This window comes from Cydia fagiglandana, chromosome 8 (genome assembly GCF_963556715.1).
Source record: "Cydia fagiglandana chromosome 8, ilCydFagi1.1, whole genome shotgun sequence".
In the NCBI taxonomy this organism is placed as follows: domain Eukaryota; kingdom Metazoa; phylum Arthropoda; class Insecta; order Lepidoptera; family Tortricidae; genus Cydia; species Cydia fagiglandana.
This window is the reverse complement of record NC_085939.1, coordinates 3,215,529-3,235,469: the sequence shown is the minus strand read 5'-3', so window position 1 is coordinate 3,235,469 and position 19,941 is coordinate 3,215,529. Positions and strand designations below refer to the sequence as shown.

Below are 19,941 nucleotides of genomic sequence, written 5' to 3'. Positions count from 1 at the left end.
TCTATGACATACTGGCTCTGACAGCTCATGACAGAGCAAGATTTAAATTCGAACCGTGACTTTGGTGTTGCCACAGTATTTACAAAAAAATATTCCTAAAAATACAAAGCCAAAGCTGAACAGTTACTAAATTGTAACGGGTTTAATAAACTCAAGTTCAAAAGGTTCGTATTACTCGTATTCTCTCGGCCACGGAAAAAACTTCGACCGTTATAAAAACAAATAAATTGCGCTCAACGCTGTCAGCGTGTAGCGATTATACTCGGAGAATTTTTCGTGGCCTACAGATCAGAAGTTCAACACGAGTACAGCTTGGCAAAAAAGAGTAGAAATTAAAAAGTGGCAACACTGTAGTGTCGCCCCTTTCAAACCAATATATTTAAGAAAACGGGACGACACCTACAGTGTTGCCACTTTTTAATTTCTACTCATTTTTGCCAAGCTGTAATATAGAGTTTGCAAATTAATATGTATATGTATTATGTAGGTATTTTATGAGTTGTTAGTGTCGGTGGATGGGCGGCGCGCGTTGCTGCGCTGCGGGATGACGAACTCGGCGTGGCGCGGCGCCGTGAAGGGGTTGGTGGCGGCGAACGGGCCGCTCACGGAGCCCTGCCGCTCGCGCAGCGCCGCGCGCCGCGCCGGCGGCGTGCCCGAGCCCGAGCCTGCACCCGCCAGGGGCAGCGAGCGAGCTCCACTAGAAAAAAAAACACATTGTTCTTTGTTATTCCATTGAGATTTTAAGTATGAATTCGAAGATCGAAAAGATATCTTCAGTTCGCAAAGAGAAACCTCTGTCCGGACATGCCGGCAGGCATACCACTCCCAGGTGTGGTATGGTATTAATAATTGACTAGTTTGATACAACACTATTTTCTGTATAGGTGGAGTGGAGACACAAGTAGTGACTAATTTTGTAATTGCATGCCCGGGACAAGGGTTTTTGTTAACGAATATATCTGTAGACATTTCTGTTAGGTTAGGTTTTCTGCAATTACTTAAATTGATAAGATAAAAATAAATACATACTCGAAATTTCAAAATCATAACTTTTTGGCACGAACGTGCAAACTTTAAAGTGATTGACAGTGAATCAAAATATGTAGGTACTTTCATTTTACGTCGTATTGGGCTTGTTGAATTCTACAACTATAAGTCATTGATTGGGAGCTGAATACCTGAAGCGATTGAAAGACGAAAATGAAGTGAAAGTTGGGATATTAGTGGATTTGTGAATGAAATATTCGTAAAGAACATGTCGGTAAGTAATAAATAGTCCATAGCTTTGTGCGAAATGATTTGTTTAACTTTTAAAGCGCGGTATGCCTAGAGCAATTTGTGATATTTTAATGTCGCTATACGAATCTTAAAGTAATGCAACTCAACAAAAAAAAGTACTACAACAAAATAAAGAAACTATGTGACCCGACCATCGACCAATAAGTAATTCCACCGAAAACAATATGTTGTATCTCGTTGACCGAATGACTCTAATAATCTGGTTTTCTAATATTATTTTAAGAATTGAATGAAATGAAAATAGATATACTATAATTAAAATTCTAAATATACCACAAATCAGTCTAAGTATAGCTCGCCTTAAGTAGAGCGCGGAGGATCTACCATGACCGCTAGCTATGTTCACCTTTTTTTCGGCACCACACAGCGGCTACGGTCGCTTAACTCTTTAGTTTCGCTTAAGATCACCAAAAGGAATGCTGAAAACGGTAATTAAGCACAGATTCAAATAAATCACACATTATTAGATAAGTTTAACGCTCCAATCAATTGTAAAGTATCAATCAATGAATATCGGTTTATCAATAAGAACGTCACGCCGGTAATAGAGTATATAATTAATAGTCTAACCAAGTAACTATGTCAGTAATCTAAAATCAATCAACCAGGATAATTGGCAACCCTAATGCGGTGGCCACACGCACGAGGGAACACACGCTCGTCGACATTTATACTGGGTCAAGCAAATCTTGTCAGTAGCAAACGGCGGCATATTTGAAATATCGCGGGTTAGCAACACTGTGTTCGTATAATTCGAAAATTGCGTGTCATCTGTGTTTTATCTGTGGAATGTGGATCGCGAATGACAGCCATCATCTGTTTACATTCTGAATCGATTCTATTTCAAGAGATATTTCTGCTGTGTCACCATTAAATACCAATATATTAAATAACATTGTGCTTAATCAAAGCTAAGGTCCCTACAATGCCTACAGTGCCAACTGAGAAATCTAATATTTAAAATCCAGTAGGATATCTACCTGCTGAAGCAATGATTTTATTCATACATTCTTGTTTAACGGCATAGTCCAATTCTAATTTTATTTTGAGATCTTCAAATTAGTTAATCATTTTTATCAACATCACACACCGCTTTTAAAGTGTCCGTCCATACCTATTATTAACAATTTCAAACATTTTCAATAGAGAATCCGCGAGTGACAATTTGAATTGACGTCCGTAATAGGGCGCGCTCAGCGGAAAAAAAAGTTTCGGTTCGATGTACATTGTACATTGCTGCTTTTCTTAGAGCGATACTACTCTTTGAATGTTGCCCTACTTTAGTTTGCTTTACATTGCTACTGACAAGATTTGCTTGACGCACTATATTTTCAACAGTATGGCGGTCGGCGTCGAGTGTGCGTCCCGTGGCCCTCGGGTTAGATATGCCGCTCGTGCAGTACCTGGGCGCGGCGTTGAGGTCGGCGGCGGCCGACATCTGCCGCGGCGGCAGCGCGGGCGGCGCCGCCCCCGTCGCCGCGCCGCCCGCCGCCCCGGGCCGCGCGCCGGGCCGCGGAGGCAGCTGAAACATAAAACACAGATTAAGAGGAAAGTGGACGACAGCGCGCGAGGCTTCTCCATACACATTGTTTCAGTTTTCTTTCTGGATGTTAACATTATAGAAAATATTTGTACAAAATGAAAAATATTTTCCATGATGTAAATATTCAAAGAGGAAAATGAAGACTATATTTGTTCGGAGAAGCGGTCGTTCACTATTTTCTTAAACCTTATCTATTTAGGTCCCGGGCTATAATCGCGAAAGTCGAGTTTGTAAATTTCGAGCGATCTATTTGCGCTTTTATTTGGCAAAAAGAGATAGTCGCCCCAAATTTGCGAACTTCGATATTCGTGGGAGGTCCTCTGGCCCTAACGCCTTCGTCAGGTCCGGCGGGCCGGGGTAGTCACCTGGGGCGGGTCGTGCGGGCGGGCGGGCGCGGCCTGCGACAGGGCGCGCGCGAGGCGCGGCTGCGGCGCGGGCGGCGGCGGCCGGCGCGGCGGACCCTCCGCCGGCGGCTCCTGCACATTATAGAGCTTGCACGTTTATTATGCCCGATTTAGGGCCAGTTGCACCAACCACATTTGACAGACTGATCAACGTCAGCCGGCGCGCCCCGGCGCTTTACTATGAAACTTTCCATACATAAAAATTTAGCGAACTCTTTAACGTTACGAACAGTTTGGTGCAACCGACCCTTAGACGATGGAAGAACTCGCATGCGAGTTTCATACCGTTGCGGGTTTTGATTGGTCGGTCGAATTGAACGTAACCAACAGTCCGCAATGTAACTAAAATCGCATGCAAGTACGCGCGCCGTCTAAATCAGCCCTTATGCATAATATTGAAGAGTGATATACTCTCCTCTTCCATATAAGTAAGTGCGACAGTGACTGTTGCGTTTCGTTCTCTACGGAGCCTGGTGCGTAACCAACATGCCGATCGTTTACACTTCCCTCGTATGCTTAGACACAGATCCGTGCGTGGAAATTTAAATCTATTATTTTAAATGTCAAGGTCACTTTCTCTATGCTCAAATTTGACAGGCCGCATACGAGGGGTTAAATTAACTTATTGATCAGAGAAGAAAAAATATCAAAAAGGTAAGAAACCATTTTGTCAATTTGCAACCAATTCTTCTCATAATTTTGTTACCTGGGATGCGGTCCGCGGCGGGTCGGGCCGGTTCGGCTCGATTCGGCTCGGCTCGGTTCGGCTCGGCTCCGGTCGGCTCGGCTCGGGTCGACTCGGCGCGGCGCGCGGCGACTGCGGCCGGCTCGGCTCGGCCCGCTGCACCTCCGTCCGGGTGGGCGATGGGTTCTTCGCCGATGTCCGCGGGTCTGCCAGCCGGTTCACTGGTGATCTTCTGTCTGCTTGCAACTATACAAAAAATATATATTTAGGTTACAACATTTGATTATAAGTAGTTTAAAAAAGGTGAACTGGTATTATAAATCCATTATTTAAAAAATAGATACGTGGTCTATGATATTTTATATGTAGATAAGCCATACACTAACATATCAAGCGAAAAAAATGATGCCAACCAATGCTGCCAACGACACGGCAGCATTAGTTACAATTTGTTTACAACTTCATACGCAAATGCGTAAAAGAGACGGCACAATTAAAAGAATACCTAAGTAAAAAAGAGACGGCTAGTGTTTGTCACTTGCGCGTGAATTTAGTAAATCAGTGATACCACCATAACACGACGGCAAACAGTGAATATGGCGCGAAGCGTAAAACTTATTAAGAAAAAAAAAATCAAAGACTAAGATGTTTGACAGAAGGTGCAAATCATTTTAATGCAGTTTTATGTAGTAATGTACTCGCCACCGAAGTAAAAAGTTTTCATATTTAGTTATGTAAATAAAAGATATTATATTATAATCTTTATTCATAATTTTTGTTATACTATAGAAACATTTTGACAAAAAGCAAACTCAATAACAACAAAATCCTTTATTTTACTAACAATTTTATGTTATTAATAATTGTTACTGTGTGAGAAAATGAAATGCCTGACAATAAATACTAATTTTGTAGTAATCTTTGTATAAACAGCAATATACCTATTTACTTAATTGACGCGACCCGGACAATAATATGGCCAATAATAATCTTCAATTTGCCAATTGTTGTACTTAAATACAAGAAAAAATGCGTTCAAGTAAAAAACTTCAATATTAAAGTTGAAATTTAAGTATATTTCTTTTATTTGTACGACAAGCACCAAACAATGAATGCAACTTACCATGACGCGTCTGCTATGATAATCTATGTACGCAGTTGGTGCGTCCTTGTCATTCTCACTGATGAGAACATAAACTTATCTCGTTCTGTCAGCCGGCGAAAATGGCGGCTGGGTTTATTTAATTCAAGATTAAACCGAAGAAAAACGGGTTATTTCAGCTTTTACTTACCAATGATATGTGACGCCGTCAATTTTTTTGCGCTTCCGCGGATAATTTGAGCATTTCAAAATAACGCAGGTCGGCATTTTGTTGCTTAATACACGTTATTTGTGGAAAAGTATTAACCGGTGTACACTTCGCGCTTGCGTCAGGCAGACTGAGACAAACTCGTACACATGACACGAGGTGAGTGCTTCAATTTTGGAACGTGTATAACACATCTACATATAAAATATCATAGTACGTGGTAGGTATTCCTATCATTCAACCCGATATTATAATTATTGTTCATAATAGATATTATAATAGTCTTTCATCATGTTTCAGCACAGGACCACAGAATAAATAATAGTACTAGGTACAGAAGACTCACTCTCTAACAAAACGCGTCTGTTACGATCAGGACAGATATAGCCGCTAGGTGGCGACAGCGCAAACCCCAAAATTAGGGTCGAACGGATGGACTTTTAGTTACCCGAAGCAAAGTGACGAAATCGCGGAGTGAGCCACGCCTGACAGGACTACAAAGAGTAGCTAGCACACCTGTGGAGTGGTCCGGTTCTTGAGCCCCGGCGCGTCGGGCCCGAGGTCGGAGACGCTGCGCTGCGCGGCGGGCGCGGCCAGCGCGGCCGGCGGCGGCACGCGCGCCGCCTGCTCCAGTATCGCCTTCTTCTGCTCGTGCCCCGCCGCGAAATACGAGAACACACATAGCACCGCGTAGCATATCTGGTCTGCCTGAAATACCATAGACTATAATCACACCTTGAAACGGCCATAACCGCTGAGTTTCTCGTTCACCGAAACGGAAGTCATTGGAGGACCAAAATATCAAATCTTTCAGGACATTTTCATTTAACTTGTACAAGTTAAGCGCGACTTAAGTCGTGTTTCAGTAACGTCTAACCGTTACATTCCCGACAAAATGTATGGGATTTGACATTGACCGTCAGTTTTGTAACGATTGCTAACCGGCCGTTAAAGGTGTTCAATTAAGTGAAAATGCCTTTCAGCGTGTCGAGATTTTGTAACGTATAGGAAATATAAAGGCTACTTAAATCTTCTGTATCGCCCCTCCCTTAAATAATCTTTCATACCAAATGAGCGATACTACCAGTATTTAACTATTTATTAACATCAACAATATTGAAGGTATTTTCAAATAAAGGGACTAAGTATACGTTACAACCAAAGACCATTAACCGAGGCCGGGACAACGCGATTAAGATGACCATGATGTAATTTTTTTAACAAGAACCAAAATAGTCACACTTATTGAATATATATGTTTGATTTGAATAAAATACTGTAATAAAAATAATCATTAATTAGATATGTCGCAGTCAAAAGTGTGAACTGGTCAATAGAACTTTTAACCGACAAAAACATGCAAAACTGCTTTTGACTGAGCATGTTGGTCAAAAGTAGTTTTACCTGAAAATCATAGGTTAATAGTAATTGTGACTGTCACTATCAGTCAAAAGTATTCCCAGAGATAGGTAGGTTAGGGTTTTTTTTTGCTACGCCCAAAAAACGAAACTGTTCCCAGAGATAGGTAGGTTAGGGTTATTTTTTTTTGCTACGCCCTAAAAACGAAACTGCTGCCAGAAATAGGTATGATTTTCAGGTAAAACTACTTTTGACCAACATGCTCAGTCAAAAGCAGTTTTGCCTGTTATTGTCGGTTAAAAGTTCTTTTGACCAGTTCACACTTATGACTGTAACAGAAATAATAAGTAGGTAATCGATTTTAAAATTGCCAAGCCGCCTGACCAAGCCAGATTCTGTGTGTGAACTGTGGAGGCCCACATGGTATAGTTTTAAATTGAATGTTAGTGCGTTTATAAATACATATTTTCAAGATTATGCAACATAGGTATATACATATACATGATATACATACATTCATAGCAAATCAATCAGCTTCGTTAGCAAAATGCTATTACTTCAAATACACGATAGTTATACAAAAAGTAGACTAACTGACCAATTAAATGACAATAGCATAATTAAAAAGTAAATAAACGTATAAAATTCACGATGTCGTTTGACGCAAATGCTTCTAGTAACCGAACCGCTTCTAGAGCAAGTATTGTTAAATAGAACCACAAGCGAAGCCAACAGTTCATAAAATAGAATCCTGGGTGCCTAGCCAAGATGACAATCGTTGATAGAAAGCGCCAAAGGAATTTTACATAACGTATAGAAATAGTCACGTGACTTTTCGTAGCATGTGTCATTACGATAATTTTTTTCTTTTCGTTTGGCATTTGTTGACGATATCTTTTAGACATCACCAAGATACGATAACGATAAGATCTAACCTGTCAAATTTGACATTTGCGCGATTCTGGAGATACTCTTGAACGATTTCCACAGGATATGACTTAGAGATCCAATTCACATCTAATAGATATTTTACTCTATCTAACGTAAAAGTGACATTGGTTGCCCGAATTGCGCTGCAAAAGAGAACTAGTTGATATTAGGGAATGCAAATCGGTTATTTTTTGTATGGAAATAACCGCGGTTTCGGTTAATAACCGATTATTTCCATACAAAAAATAACCGAAAATAACCGATTTGCATTCCCTAGTTGATATCTAAACTATAACGTATCTAGAATGGATCTAGTACGTGTCGTCTCTTGTGAATATCTTGAAGTTCTAATACGGCAGACTGTCATCATGGCTGAACCCGAGCGCATCAGGTGAATTTAATACCGAAAAAAGGAACACTTTTTTCACTTCACTAAAGAAAGAGGTAAATACAAAGGTATGAAGAATACACATAAGCAGACATAGGAATCCGCGGGGCAAATTGTGAATTAAGCCTTTATGTTTGTGCACTTATGGTACTAATTACAACAAAATAGTTAAAAATTTGTTTTTAATTGCCTAATCGTTTTAAAACAGCCTATTTTTTTGTAATTAGTACATATTAAGTGCCAAACATAAAGTCTTAATCCACAATTTGCCCCGCGGATTACTATGTCTGCACATAAGTGACATAAGTCTTATTTATTATATTAGCCATAGGAAAACTGAGCTTAACCCCTCGGCAGTAATGTTCATGCACACCAACATATAAATCTAAAGAAAGCATACATACAACGTGTCCCAAAATTCAACGATAAGCTGGCACCAGCAGATGGACCTGCTCATGACTACACGAGGAAAACTAATAAAAATAATTGAAAAAAAAAAACTAAAATGGGTGGTCGTTAAAAATACCACTAGGGGTGTAGATTTTTTTTTTGTAATTCCATAATAAATTGAGATATATATTTATTTCTTTTTTTCCTCGAGTAGTCATGAGCAAGTCCATCTTCTGGTGCCAGCTTATCGTTGAATTTTCGGACACGTGGTATACATACCTTAAAAATAGAAAAAATAATATTAAGTAAAAATTTAATGTTAACTCAACTAGTAAATAATTTCAGACAGACAATAAATAAAGTTATAAAGATCATAAAACTTTGGGTACTTCTACTAGAGTAGGTATCTATATTCGTAATACTACCAAGGTAACTGCATAGTTAAATGTAAGAGTTAAAAACATAAAAAAGCAGAGGCAATAATAAAACGGAAGCAAAAAAAGAAGGCTGTTGAAGCAAAGAGTAAAAAATTATGCAAAATAAAATAGACACGTTGTGTACATACATCCGTACGAGCTATGAAATGAAAGGTGCATAATTCATTTCACTTCTAGTGGTCTCGATATAATACCGAGAAAGCCATATGGAGAAGAAACGATGCAGGTCAAGCACTACTTTTTCTGCCTACAACATAAAAACATCAGATTTTCAATAATAAAACAAGACAGGAAATTATAATGAAGATACAGGACATTTCACAATAGTGACCAGGAGAAGATGTCAATTTTGTTTTATAAAATAAAACTTATTCAACAGATAATTTCTATGAAATCTTCTCCTAGATTTTGTACACTGATTATAATAACATACAAATAAAACATACTTACCATTATTGATTTGTACTTTCTCTGTATTATTTGCCTTGTTTTTGGATCTAAAAAAAAGGGTTTGAAATTTTAGTACCGCTCAACCACGCTCTAACGGCTACTGGAAACCAGTTTTAATAAGCTTATTACTATTAGTTATGCGATAAAATTTTCCAATAGGTATTACGACTTTATCGGTTTTTTGACAGCGACAAGAACTTGCAGAAAAAAACCGGGCAAGTGCGAGTTGGACTCGCGCACGAAGGGTTCCGTACCATAAACTTTGGTCAAAAATTACGTTTGTTGTATGGGAGCCCCATTTAAATCTTTATTTAAATGGGGCATGGGGTGACCGTTTTTTTGCTTTTTTTTTGTTTTTTTTTTGCATTATGGTACGGAACCCTTCGTGCGCGAGTCCGACTCGCACTTGCCCGGTTTTTTATTAGTATTTGTTGTTATAGCGGCAACAGAAATACATCATCTGTGAAAATTTCAACTGTCTAGCTGTCACGGTTCGTGAGATACAGCCTGGTGACAGACGGACGGACGGACGGACAGACAGCGAAGTCTTAGTAATAGGGTCCCGTTTTACCCTTTGGGTACGGAACCCTAAAAAAGGCATTCTGTCAATATTCTTTTTTTTTACTGCAAGTGGAAACAGGTGCAATTCGAAGATCATATAAAGACGGTTCAGTTCACAAGATTTTATATTAATATCACTAAAGAACTTACTAAATTCTTCTAAAACGAAGATACCGCCGTTCTGTGTGAAGCACTTCCGGATGTGGTCAAGCCTCACAAAGAACTGGAACATGGAGAAGAGCAACATTGACACACCTGTTAAAGTTATACCCCCTTATTCATAAACGCTTACTAAAGTTGACAAGCCGATAATAATCGTTTGTCCCTTTCCGACGTATTGGTATGATGGAAAGGGACAAACGATTATTATCGGTTTGTCAACTTCAGTAACCGTTTATGAATAAGGGCCATAGTATTTACCTATTTATTAGTAGGGCTCATTTAGACGATGTGAGAATTGCATGCGAGTTTCATTACATTGCGGTTTTTGATCGGTCGGTTGAATTAGACGTAACCAACAGTCCACAATGTAACTAAAATCGCATGCGAGTTCGTGTGCCGTGTAAATCAGCCCTCTGGCTACGTCATGTACGAATTTTAGACGGGTTTAGCCTAACCAGTATGTTCATGTTGAATATGTGTGTATAAATGTTTCATACAATCTTTTTCACAGAAATACGAAGTGAGAATGTATTCAATTTATTTTTTATGTAAAACTGTAAGTGTGTGAAAAACGATGAGCTACGTAAATAACTGCGATGCGAACATGCGATAAAATAACTTCACACATTCAGTTTAGCAGCTAGGCAACTAACTACTGCATACAAATCAAATTCTACTCGTAGCTTGAATTTTGAATAAGTTACTAGGTACAAAACGTTTTACATAATGGCATTATTTAGCTACACAAAAATAACTGTTGAATTCATATCAGTTAAGTTTTGTAGATTATAGATAGGTACTTACAATATATAAAATTAAAAAAAATCTACAGATTAGCAATTTTTGTAAACCATAAAAATCTGTTTATACAACCTGTGTCCTTCCTTGAAGATACGTTAGAAAATTTGTACAAAATAAGCTAAGCATTCCAGTTGTTTCGTTTAATGGATCCGCTCTGAACTTTTTGTATACTTTATATTATGGTAACTGATTTAAGTTCAAGGCAGATGATAATGTAAAATCCGTAAGACGCAGTCATGCAAACATGCGATATGAGCAGCGCAACGCGTATACTGAGTATCGGGCGGATCCACTAATGCCTGCTCACATGTGCCGAAACCTTCCTTATGAAAACGAGAAGATAACGCACGGCCAATGAACATGGCAGAGCAGACAATTAGTGTGTCTCACTACGATACTGTAGTTCAAAATTCAACGACAAAAACTGCTACTCAGGGTCTTCTGCATGTCGCGTTTCTGTTGGTTGAATGTTGACAGCAAGAGCGCACGTGAGCAGCGGGGAGTGCGGTGTGCGGGGTGCGGCGTGTGCGGGGAGGGGGCGGGAGGGAGAGCGGGAGGCGAGGAGCACCACGCGGCCGGGCCCGGAGCCGCACCAGAACTTGTGAGATGGCAATGCTCTACGACTGACCTCCGACCCGCGTCCGGCTCGGGGCGGACGTAACGCGAGGGTTCCGGGATAAAGACACAAGGGACCAACGAACTGACCGCCGCGGAGGGCGTGGCGAAAGCGAATCGAGACCGCTCGCCGGACGATCCGCGATACGATTGCAAGCTATCGGGTGCGATAATAAACAAATAAATAAACAAAGGGCTTCTATGTGCATGCACGACGCGCGCTTCGGCGCTCGTCGCACTCGGGAGAACTAAAACAAGGCTAACAACGGCTAAAAACAATCTGTAAGCCTCAAAACTACAAGTAAAGCCCTACGACCTCGAACGATCATCGCTAATTGCATGTCAATGTAACCGTGATAGAAATAAGGTCGTGTCGATCATCGTAAGAGCCAGCCATTACTAGTGTATGAACCACTGAGTACCTCGAAATCCTTGAGCGCAGCGGCGCGGTTCGGCGTGTCCGGGAAAAGTAGAACAGACAAAAAGAAGATTAGTTGGGGGCGGGCGAGCGCGTGTCAAGGACCATCTCAAAAGTTCCTAGCGTCGCGGGCGCCCGAGCCTCGGCTCGCGTTCGGCCGGGCTGACCCGACAGCCCGAGTCTCGGCTCGCGTTCGGCCGGGCTGACCCGACAACCCGAGTCTCGGCTCTTGTTCGGCCGGGCTGACCCGACAGCCCGAGTCTCGGCTCGCGCTCGGCCGAGCTGGCCCGACAGCCCGAGCGGCCGAGCCCCCGCTGCCCGCCACGAGAGCCCGCGGCCGACGAGGGAGGTTGCAGACAATAGCACATGCACAAAGTATTGTACGGAATAGGTACGAAAATCAGATGGACAACGGTAAACCTTAAAATGTAAAAACTTCTAACTATTACATCGATTGTAATAATAGAGAAAGATAATTTATGGGCATAAATTGTGATTTTACTCGAACAAAGCTGAATTCGTAGTGATTGTATAATGATCATTAATTCGTTCTCTACGAATACACCATTACTTAAAAAGAGTTTCAATATACTAATATAAATAGGTAATATATATATTAAAGAGAAAAATCGGACAGTGAAGAAGAAGTTAATAGGAAAGTTTGAGTGGTCCTTGAATCCGGATTAAATATTGCTAGGATCTGAGGGGCAAGCAAGTTTAAATTTATGATTTGCCATTCAGCGTTATCAAATATATATTTTATTTGGACGATATCGTGGCGGGTGCCTTTTTGTTTGATATCGTAAGAGATGGCACATCGCGTACGTGGATGAGAAAGCTTCGTAAGTCGCCCGATGGCGATGCCGCGGTCGAGCGGCACAAAGAGACAGAAGCGCCTTCGCCGTTCATACCGACACGATCTCTGAATGAAGCGTTACACTGACAGATACCTTACCTGACAAATCGGTGTAATGACCATACCAAAACAGTGGCTAACTCGCATTGAACAGACGTTCAACAGTTTTGGTAAATTCATTACTATAAAAAAAGCTGACGAAAAATACGGACATATAGACACGAAAGAAAAAACACATACCTTGCTGTGCTGGAACAGCAGGCCAACGCCTTCCATGCACACCTTCGAACGATAAAGCAATCAGTAAAACTAACCGAGGCAATGTTACAATGTATTTGTCAAATTAAAACTTTCTCACTGTAGGTAAGCAGATACTTAAGTGAATTGATAAAAAATATGGTCTCTGTATTTTTCGTAGTTTTGTTTTAAATTGATAAATAATTATAATTCATTAAGCCCAACCAAAAGCGACTTCATGGAACTATCACTGGGATCATCATTAGACGCGACTGCTAAGTCCATGGGTTGGTCATTGGCTTATTGGCCATAATAACTTCTTACCAACCCCTTCAATTAAGTAAATGGTTTTCCTTTATAGTCATACGTATTATGAAAACAAAGCTGCACTTTAAGGTGGAAGCAAGCCGCTTTGCATGGTGATAGTAGACACCAAAGTAAGCGATTTTTTCCGAAGCACCCAAAAATTCACCCCTTAGGAGCCGAGATTTAGCGAGGTCTATTAGGTAAAAGAAAAAAATTCCACAAGTTTCAGGGAACAACAAATATTGAAAAAAATTATATCATTTGAAAGAAAATCACTTTTTTTAACGTAAAAAAAATAAATACAAAATCTTTTCAAACAATATTAGTGTGAAATTATTAAAAAACATTTTTTTCTCTTTTGCGCTTTATTCTTGCAAATAATGTCTTCGACTTTGAAGAATGTCTGAAAATAAGTATTTTTGGTTAAAGTCAAATATATTTCTTACTAAATAACGAAAACTGCATCAAAATCGGTTCAGCAGTTTTTGAGATACAAGTTTCAGAAGTTGGCTTACTTTTATTTATATGGGATTTTTCGTCTTACATAGTCCAAAAGGCGAGTAAGTCGTAGTAAATTATACGTAAATTAGAAGGTACTTAATTTATCTACATTAGGCATATGTATATAATATATATTTATACGTGGAAAACGGCCATAGTCACCATCTTACATAAAAAAGGAGATATATCGAAGCCGAATTTTCGCCCCACAAGCCTCCTTTCCCATACGTACAAACTCTTTGTAAAAGTTTTATGCAACCGCCTAACTTGTATCCTCGATGAATATAACACTTTAAACTCTCGCGTTTTGTACACATATTCAATTACACAAACGGGTCTACCGCGATATAATTTCATTGTTTTTACCTTTAATTCCAACGTACCATTAAACTTTAACGGGTAGCTGCAATTTCTTTGTCTACCCCGAACATTTTTATAAACTAATTTCGGGTAGTTTAGTGTTGTTTTATTAATATCTCCGTTGACATTTGTTGGGACGTCAGTCTTTCCGTGACCACAGCTGGTGCAACTCAGTTGAAACGTCGGAATTAAAGGTAAAAACAATGAAATTATGTCCTCGATGAATGCCAACCTCCCGAGCAGGCTGATTTCCGGAGCGGATTCTCTACAGTCGACCATATACATGCGGTAAAGCAGTTAATGGAGAAAAGTCACGAGTACAACCGGACCCTGTGCATGGCCTTCGTAGATTACGAAAAATCCTTCGACAGTGTCGAGCATTGGGCGGTGTTTGACTCTCTCCATCGCTGCTCAATCGACAATCGCTACGTGGATCTGCTCTAGGAGCTATACATATATACCTCGGCAACAATACAAGTTTGGCTATACAAACTTAGTAACCCAATATCTATCGAAAGGGGATATCAGTTCAACCAAGTTTTTAACGGCAGTGCTAGACGACGTCATAAAAACGCTTGCATGGGACAGAACTATCATCAGTATCAATATCCAAGGGCCTTCTTGTCACACCTGCCGCCTTTTTTGTTTGCCGAGTCCCTGGAAGATCTTCAAGGCATGGTTGAAAGCCATGCTTCTTTGAATAGATCTTAAGCTGACTACGTCCAAGACTAAAGTTATGACGAACATCTCTAGTAAATCGATTCCAACCATTACGGTTAGGAACGAAAGACAGGAGGTGGTCGAGAAATATATGTATCTTGGATATATTCTATCATTTGACTAAACACATCAGCAGAAGGAGATCTCCAGGAAAATCCAGCTGGGTTGGGCGGCATTCAATAAACAAGCGGACATCCTCAAACCCGTTAACATTCCACAATGCCTGAAAACTCGCCTCTTTAACCAATGTGTCCTACCTAGCATGACCTACAGTGTCGAGATATGAACGCTCACTAAAGAGGCTGTGTATAAAATCCGAGTGGCACAGAGAGCCAAGGAGCGCGCCATGCTCGGCATCAAATTTCAAGACCGAGTGAGGCAGGTCGAAATCCGACGCCGCACCAAGATGCAAGACGTTGGATGCGTCATCACCAAACTTAAATGGAGCTGGGCGGGACATGTTGCCAGGCAGAGTGATGCCAGGTGGGCCAAAATGTTAACGGAATTGTGGCCGCTTACAGACGAAAGAAGTGCCTGGCGTCCGTTGGCTCGTTGGGTGGACGACATTCCGAAGATTGCGGGTCACTTCTGGATGAGATTGGCTCAGGACCGGGATAAGTGGCGTACTCGAAGATAGGCCTATGCTCAGCAGTGGGCGATTAAAGGCTGATATGATGATATTATATATTTACAAGAAAAAGATTATTCATCTTCAGCTTCATTCACACTGGCTAAACTGGTTAAACTAGAGGATGAAATAAAAAAGAGAATAAAATGTAGATCTTTTTACAGATAAATATACTTTATATTGAAAAAGCTATATTTTTATAAAATTATATAAGTTATTATACGTACTTTAATGTACCTACTAACTTTAAAACTTTGATTTGCCCAATATTCGGTAGGGATTAAAGTACTAACCCTGCTTTTAAACACAATGCCTCATAATAAAATTTGTTTAATGAATTTGAAGATATATGTATAAATGTTTATATAATACATAGATAAAGGTGTGTTTTATATTAATAAGAAAAGCACAACATAGTTAGAACTTAATACAGTACTTAAAATTAGTCACTAATTATAAATCGTCATGTCAATAAAACTAGACCAATTTCTGGATCATGAATCTTATAAACTACTTAACCGATTTTGATGCGGTTTTCAGTTTCTGATAAGAAATATGTTTGACTTTATTATTAAGTACTTATTTGCAGACATTTTTCAATGTGGAAGACACTATTTGAAAATTAAAACGTAAAAGGTATTTTTTTAATAATTTTACACTAACACTATATTTCTTTAATATATATTTTTTATATTTTTTTTACATCAAGAAAAGATATATTCTTTCGATTGACACCAAATTTATCTTAATCGGACGATCCGTGAAACTTGTAGATTTTTTTTTCTGTTTTTAATAGACCTCGCTTTTTCTCGGCTCCTAAGGGACGAAATTACGGGTGCTTCGAAAAAAATAGTTTTATTTGGTCTCCACTATTATCGTGCAAAGTGGCTTGCTTCCACCTCAAAATGCAGCGTTATGGCAAAAAAGCTCCATAATTAGTATGACTATTATTAAGTCCCAAGACCCTTTAAAAGGACTAAATCAAATCGAATTTTGAACCATAATGAATTAAAAGAAGGTTCCAAATTCAAAACTGCAAAATTGATTCTAGGACTGATGATATTTATACATGATTACAAATAAAGTACTTATTGTTATGTTATGTACAAAATTAAATAAAGTACTTGTAATGTTATATTAAATACCTGTATAAGTCCGCCTTCCCCCGAGGCACAGTCTTGTATGGGGAACTCCCCTCCCAGCTCCGCGGCGTCCTGACTTCGCCCGCTCTTTTCCATGGCCTCTTTTATACAATAGTATAGCGATTTGCACTGAAAATATACAAAAATAAATGTAACGATATCAAGATATTTCTTCGCTCTCTATGATTTTTATTCAAAAACTCATTTAAAAGAAGTGCATTATATTTTTTATACATAATATATTCTGACGACATGCGATACGTCTGTCTTATTAACTCCATTAAAAATCGTTTTAACTTTTCATAAAGAGTAGCAGACCTAAAATAAGTTCAGAACACTGATTGACAATGAAAAAAAGTCATCTTCTTTTTCTTTTTCCTGGCGTTGTCCCGGCATTTTGCCACGGCTCATGGGAGCCTGGGGTCCGCTTGACATCTAATCCCATGATTTTACGTAGGCACTAGTTTTTACGAAAGCGACTGCCATCTGACCTTCCAACTCAGAGGGGAAACTAGGCCTTATTGGGATTAGTCCGGTTTCCTCACGATATTTTCCTTCACCGAAAAGCAACTGGCAAATATAAAATGATATTTCGTACATAAGTTCCGAAAAACTCATTGGTATGAGCCGGGGTTTGAACCCCCGGACCTCCGGATTGAAAGTCGCACGCTCTTACCGCTAGGCCACCAGCGCTTAATGAAAAAAAGCCATAGTAACGCACATATTTAACCATTTACCTTTTTCGTATAGTATTTATGTAGTTGCGTCTGACCACCATTCTTCCTCCAAAGGCACAAAACTCGTATTTTCGGACTATATGTCATATTGACAAGCCTTTCGTACCACCATCGCTCCACGATTGTTCCTGCAGAAACATTAAGTTTATAACATTTGCAATTGATAACGGTTTTCAATTATTTTCACGTGAAAGAGATCTCAGATATTAAAGAACTAATTTCTGCCCGCGACTTCGCCCTATATGTCCTCCCCCGGGCCTCCAACTATCTCCATACCATTTCAAGTAAATCGGTTCAGTGGTTTAAGTGTCAACAGGTAACTGACAGTCAGACGGACAGAGCTACTTTTGCATTTTTTTATAATAATATTAATCAGGGATTCATGTAATTTCTGTAAAATCACTTGTAGAAAATTTATACAAGTAACAAGAATTCTTGTTTTTTACTTGACGTCCGAATAACGGAAAGCGTATTTAGCTGGGATGCCGCCCACTGTATAAAATGAAAAGACCGATGAAGTGGGCTTGTGTGGAGCTCAGCACGAGGTAATAGCATCAGTCTCGTGCACCGTGAACGAGGCCGTAGCTGCGAGGCCGCGGGTCAGGTGACGTCACAAAACTCACCCTGCGTGGAGCGCAGCACGAGCCCGTCGTCGCGCACCTCCATGAAGCGCAGCTCGCCGCTGGCGTCGGTCTCGTGCACCGTGAACGAGGCCGTAGCCGCGAAGCCGCGGGTCAGGTTACGTCACAGCACTCACCCTGCGTGGAGCGCAGCACGAGCCCGTCGTCGCGCACCTCCATGAAGCGCAGCTCGCCGCTGGCGTCGGTCTCATGCACCGTGAACGAGGCCGTAGCCGCGAGGCCGCTGGTCAGGTGACGTCACAAAACTCACCCTGCGTGGAGCGCAGCATGAGCCCGTCGTCGCGCATCTCCATGAAGCGCAGCTCGCCGTTGGCGTCGGTCTCGTGCACCGTGAGCGAGGCCGAAGCCGCGAGGCCGCGGGTCAGGTGACGTCACAGCACTCACCTTGCGTGGAGCGCAGCACGAGCCCGTCGTCGCGCACCTCCATGAAGCGCAGCTCGCCGCTGGCGTCGGTCTCGTGCACCGTGAACGAGGCCCGCCGCAGCAGCCGCGAGCCCAGGGGCTTCAGGTCGATGTCGTTGCCGTGCTGACATAACGGACCATTTGTTTATTCTTTTCGCTTTTTTCATGGAAAATCTATTAAGCAGTAATTCGTACACATTGTGCGAGTGGTGAGGCGGGCGAAGAGAATTACGAACGATGTGTGATAATGGATAAAAAAAATCGCTTGCCACTCGCACGAATGTGATAAGGCCAATACAACTGAAATTAGGCCATTCCAAAGTCAGAAGGTAAAAACTGCAATTGATATGGTTATTGCAAGCCATGGTTGATATTACCGCCAAATATTACAGTAAATAGATGTTAAGAAACATAAAAAATATACAATGTAACTTACCAACGTATGAACGACGTCAAGCAGATGATTGACTTCTTGGCTATAGACGAGTCCTATATGGCTCTTCGCAAGCAACCTCCGCACTTTATTCCGTACGATATCCGGTTGCACATCGAAAAGCACCATAGCCGCCGTCAGATTGTAAAGAGCTGTAGAAAGCAGTCTATCCTCTTCGTGTTCCAGGCGTTTTCGTTCCGTCTCGCTCAGACATTTGTACCGTTCCATCATTTCGTTGGCGCCTTGGTCCATGCCAATCATATCGCGTTCTTGGCTCACGGCGTCTAGAAATGCGTCTTCCCAGAACTGCATTTGGTCCCATAGGTTTGATCTCTCCTTGCCTTAAAATATATTTTAGTTTTATACGTAGACGAAATAAAATGTATTTTAAAAATAAGTCGTGTACTAGTGCCTTCTGCGAGAGTGGCGAAAATTAGGAGTGGCCTGTTAGGGGGAATGATTGAGTTCCTAGGCTGTATCAGGGAGCAGTTGTCTTATATGCGTTAGAATTAGTGACCGATGACGGCTCTCCGCGGCCTTTGGCCTTGTATGGAAGCGCGCTAGTACACGATCCTACGAGAAGCTCGGCCTTTGAGCTATGCAGGATCTATAAGCTCAACTTGAACCATTGATTCGCGGTTCGCTTTTTGACACACATTTACGGCCAGTTGCACCAACCACATTTAGTGCCAGTTGCACCAACCACCTTTGACAGACTGATCATCGTCAGCCGGCGCGCCCCGCGGCTTTACTATGAAACTTTCAATACATAAAAATTTAGCGAACTCTTTAACGTTCGTAACAGTTTGGTGCAACCGACCCTTAGAATAGAATAGAATAGATTTATTCGTGTTTGACAGACTGATCAACGTCAGCCGGCGCGCCCTGGCGCTTTACTATGAAACTTTCCATACATAAAAATCTAGCGAACTCTTTAGCGATACGAACAGTTTGGTGCAACCGACCCTTAATCTCGAATGTCCTTCGGCCTCGCATGGGCTTTGGGTTCGCAAAGCGCAGACTTACCGATAAGTCCTTGAAACAGGTAGGTCCTCGCGGTGTCCGGCGAGGTGACGGGCGAGGTGGCCGGCGCCCCCGACGGCGGCCGGTACCCGCCCAGCGACGACTTCGAGGAGAACACGCTGGACGCCCGAGGCTTGCCGCTCGCAGCGCCGCGACCCATCTGCGTACGAAAATTATCCATATACAGGGTGTTTGGTACATCG

The 19,941-nt window shown here is 41.1% G+C and overlaps 2 protein-coding genes across 2 annotated transcripts in view; both read right to left on the bottom strand.

Moving 5' to 3' along the window:
* Window positions 1-469: 469 nt before the first annotated feature.
* Window positions 470-4,505, bottom strand: LOC134666903 (uncharacterized). Its single transcript, XM_063524209.1, has 5 exons — window positions 4,500-4,505; window positions 3,953-4,177; window positions 3,208-3,318; window positions 2,703-2,821; window positions 470-697 (listed from the first exon to the last, which is right to left on the bottom strand). The coding sequence occupies exons 1-5, from the start codon at window positions 4,503-4,505 to the stop codon at window positions 493-495; spliced, it is 666 nt and encodes a 221-aa protein (XP_063380279.1). The 3' UTR covers window positions 470-492.
* A 1,328-nt stretch (window positions 4,506-5,833) lies between these two features.
* The window catches only part of LOC134666487 (MAP kinase-activating death domain protein), a 72,013-nt gene continuing 57,905 nt past the window's right edge, over window positions 5,834-19,941 (bottom strand). Inside the window, exons 28-37 of the mRNA XM_063523668.1 lie at window positions 19,742-19,898; window positions 18,719-19,056; window positions 18,265-18,406; window positions 17,240-17,367; window positions 16,506-16,631; window positions 12,849-12,890; window positions 9,907-9,979; window positions 9,196-9,242; window positions 8,874-8,992; window positions 5,834-5,949 (exon numbers count right to left, since the gene is read on the bottom strand). Of these exons, the coding sequence (XP_063379738.1) occupies window positions 8,885-8,992; window positions 9,196-9,242; window positions 9,907-9,979; window positions 12,849-12,890; window positions 16,506-16,631; window positions 17,240-17,367; window positions 18,265-18,406; window positions 18,719-19,056; window positions 19,742-19,898 (1,161 nt within the window). The 3' untranslated portion in view covers window positions 5,834-5,949; window positions 8,874-8,884. The remainder of the gene's footprint in view (window positions 5,950-8,873; window positions 8,993-9,195; window positions 9,243-9,906; window positions 9,980-12,848; window positions 12,891-16,505; window positions 16,632-17,239; window positions 17,368-18,264; window positions 18,407-18,718; window positions 19,057-19,741; window positions 19,899-19,941) is intronic.

What these genes read in the sequence shown, in the direction of transcription:
- LOC134666903 (XM_063524209.1), bottom strand. An exon ending in GCCCGCACGACCCGCCCCAG is followed by an intron (nt 2,822 to 3,207) that starts GTGACTACCCCG and finishes TTTATGTTTCAG; the next exon opens with CTGCCTCCGCGGCCCGGCGC. An exon ending in GACCTCAACGCCGCGCCCAG is followed by an intron (nt 698 to 2,702) that starts GTACTGCACGAG and finishes TTTTTTTTCTAG; the next exon opens with TGGAGCTCGCTCGCTGCCCC.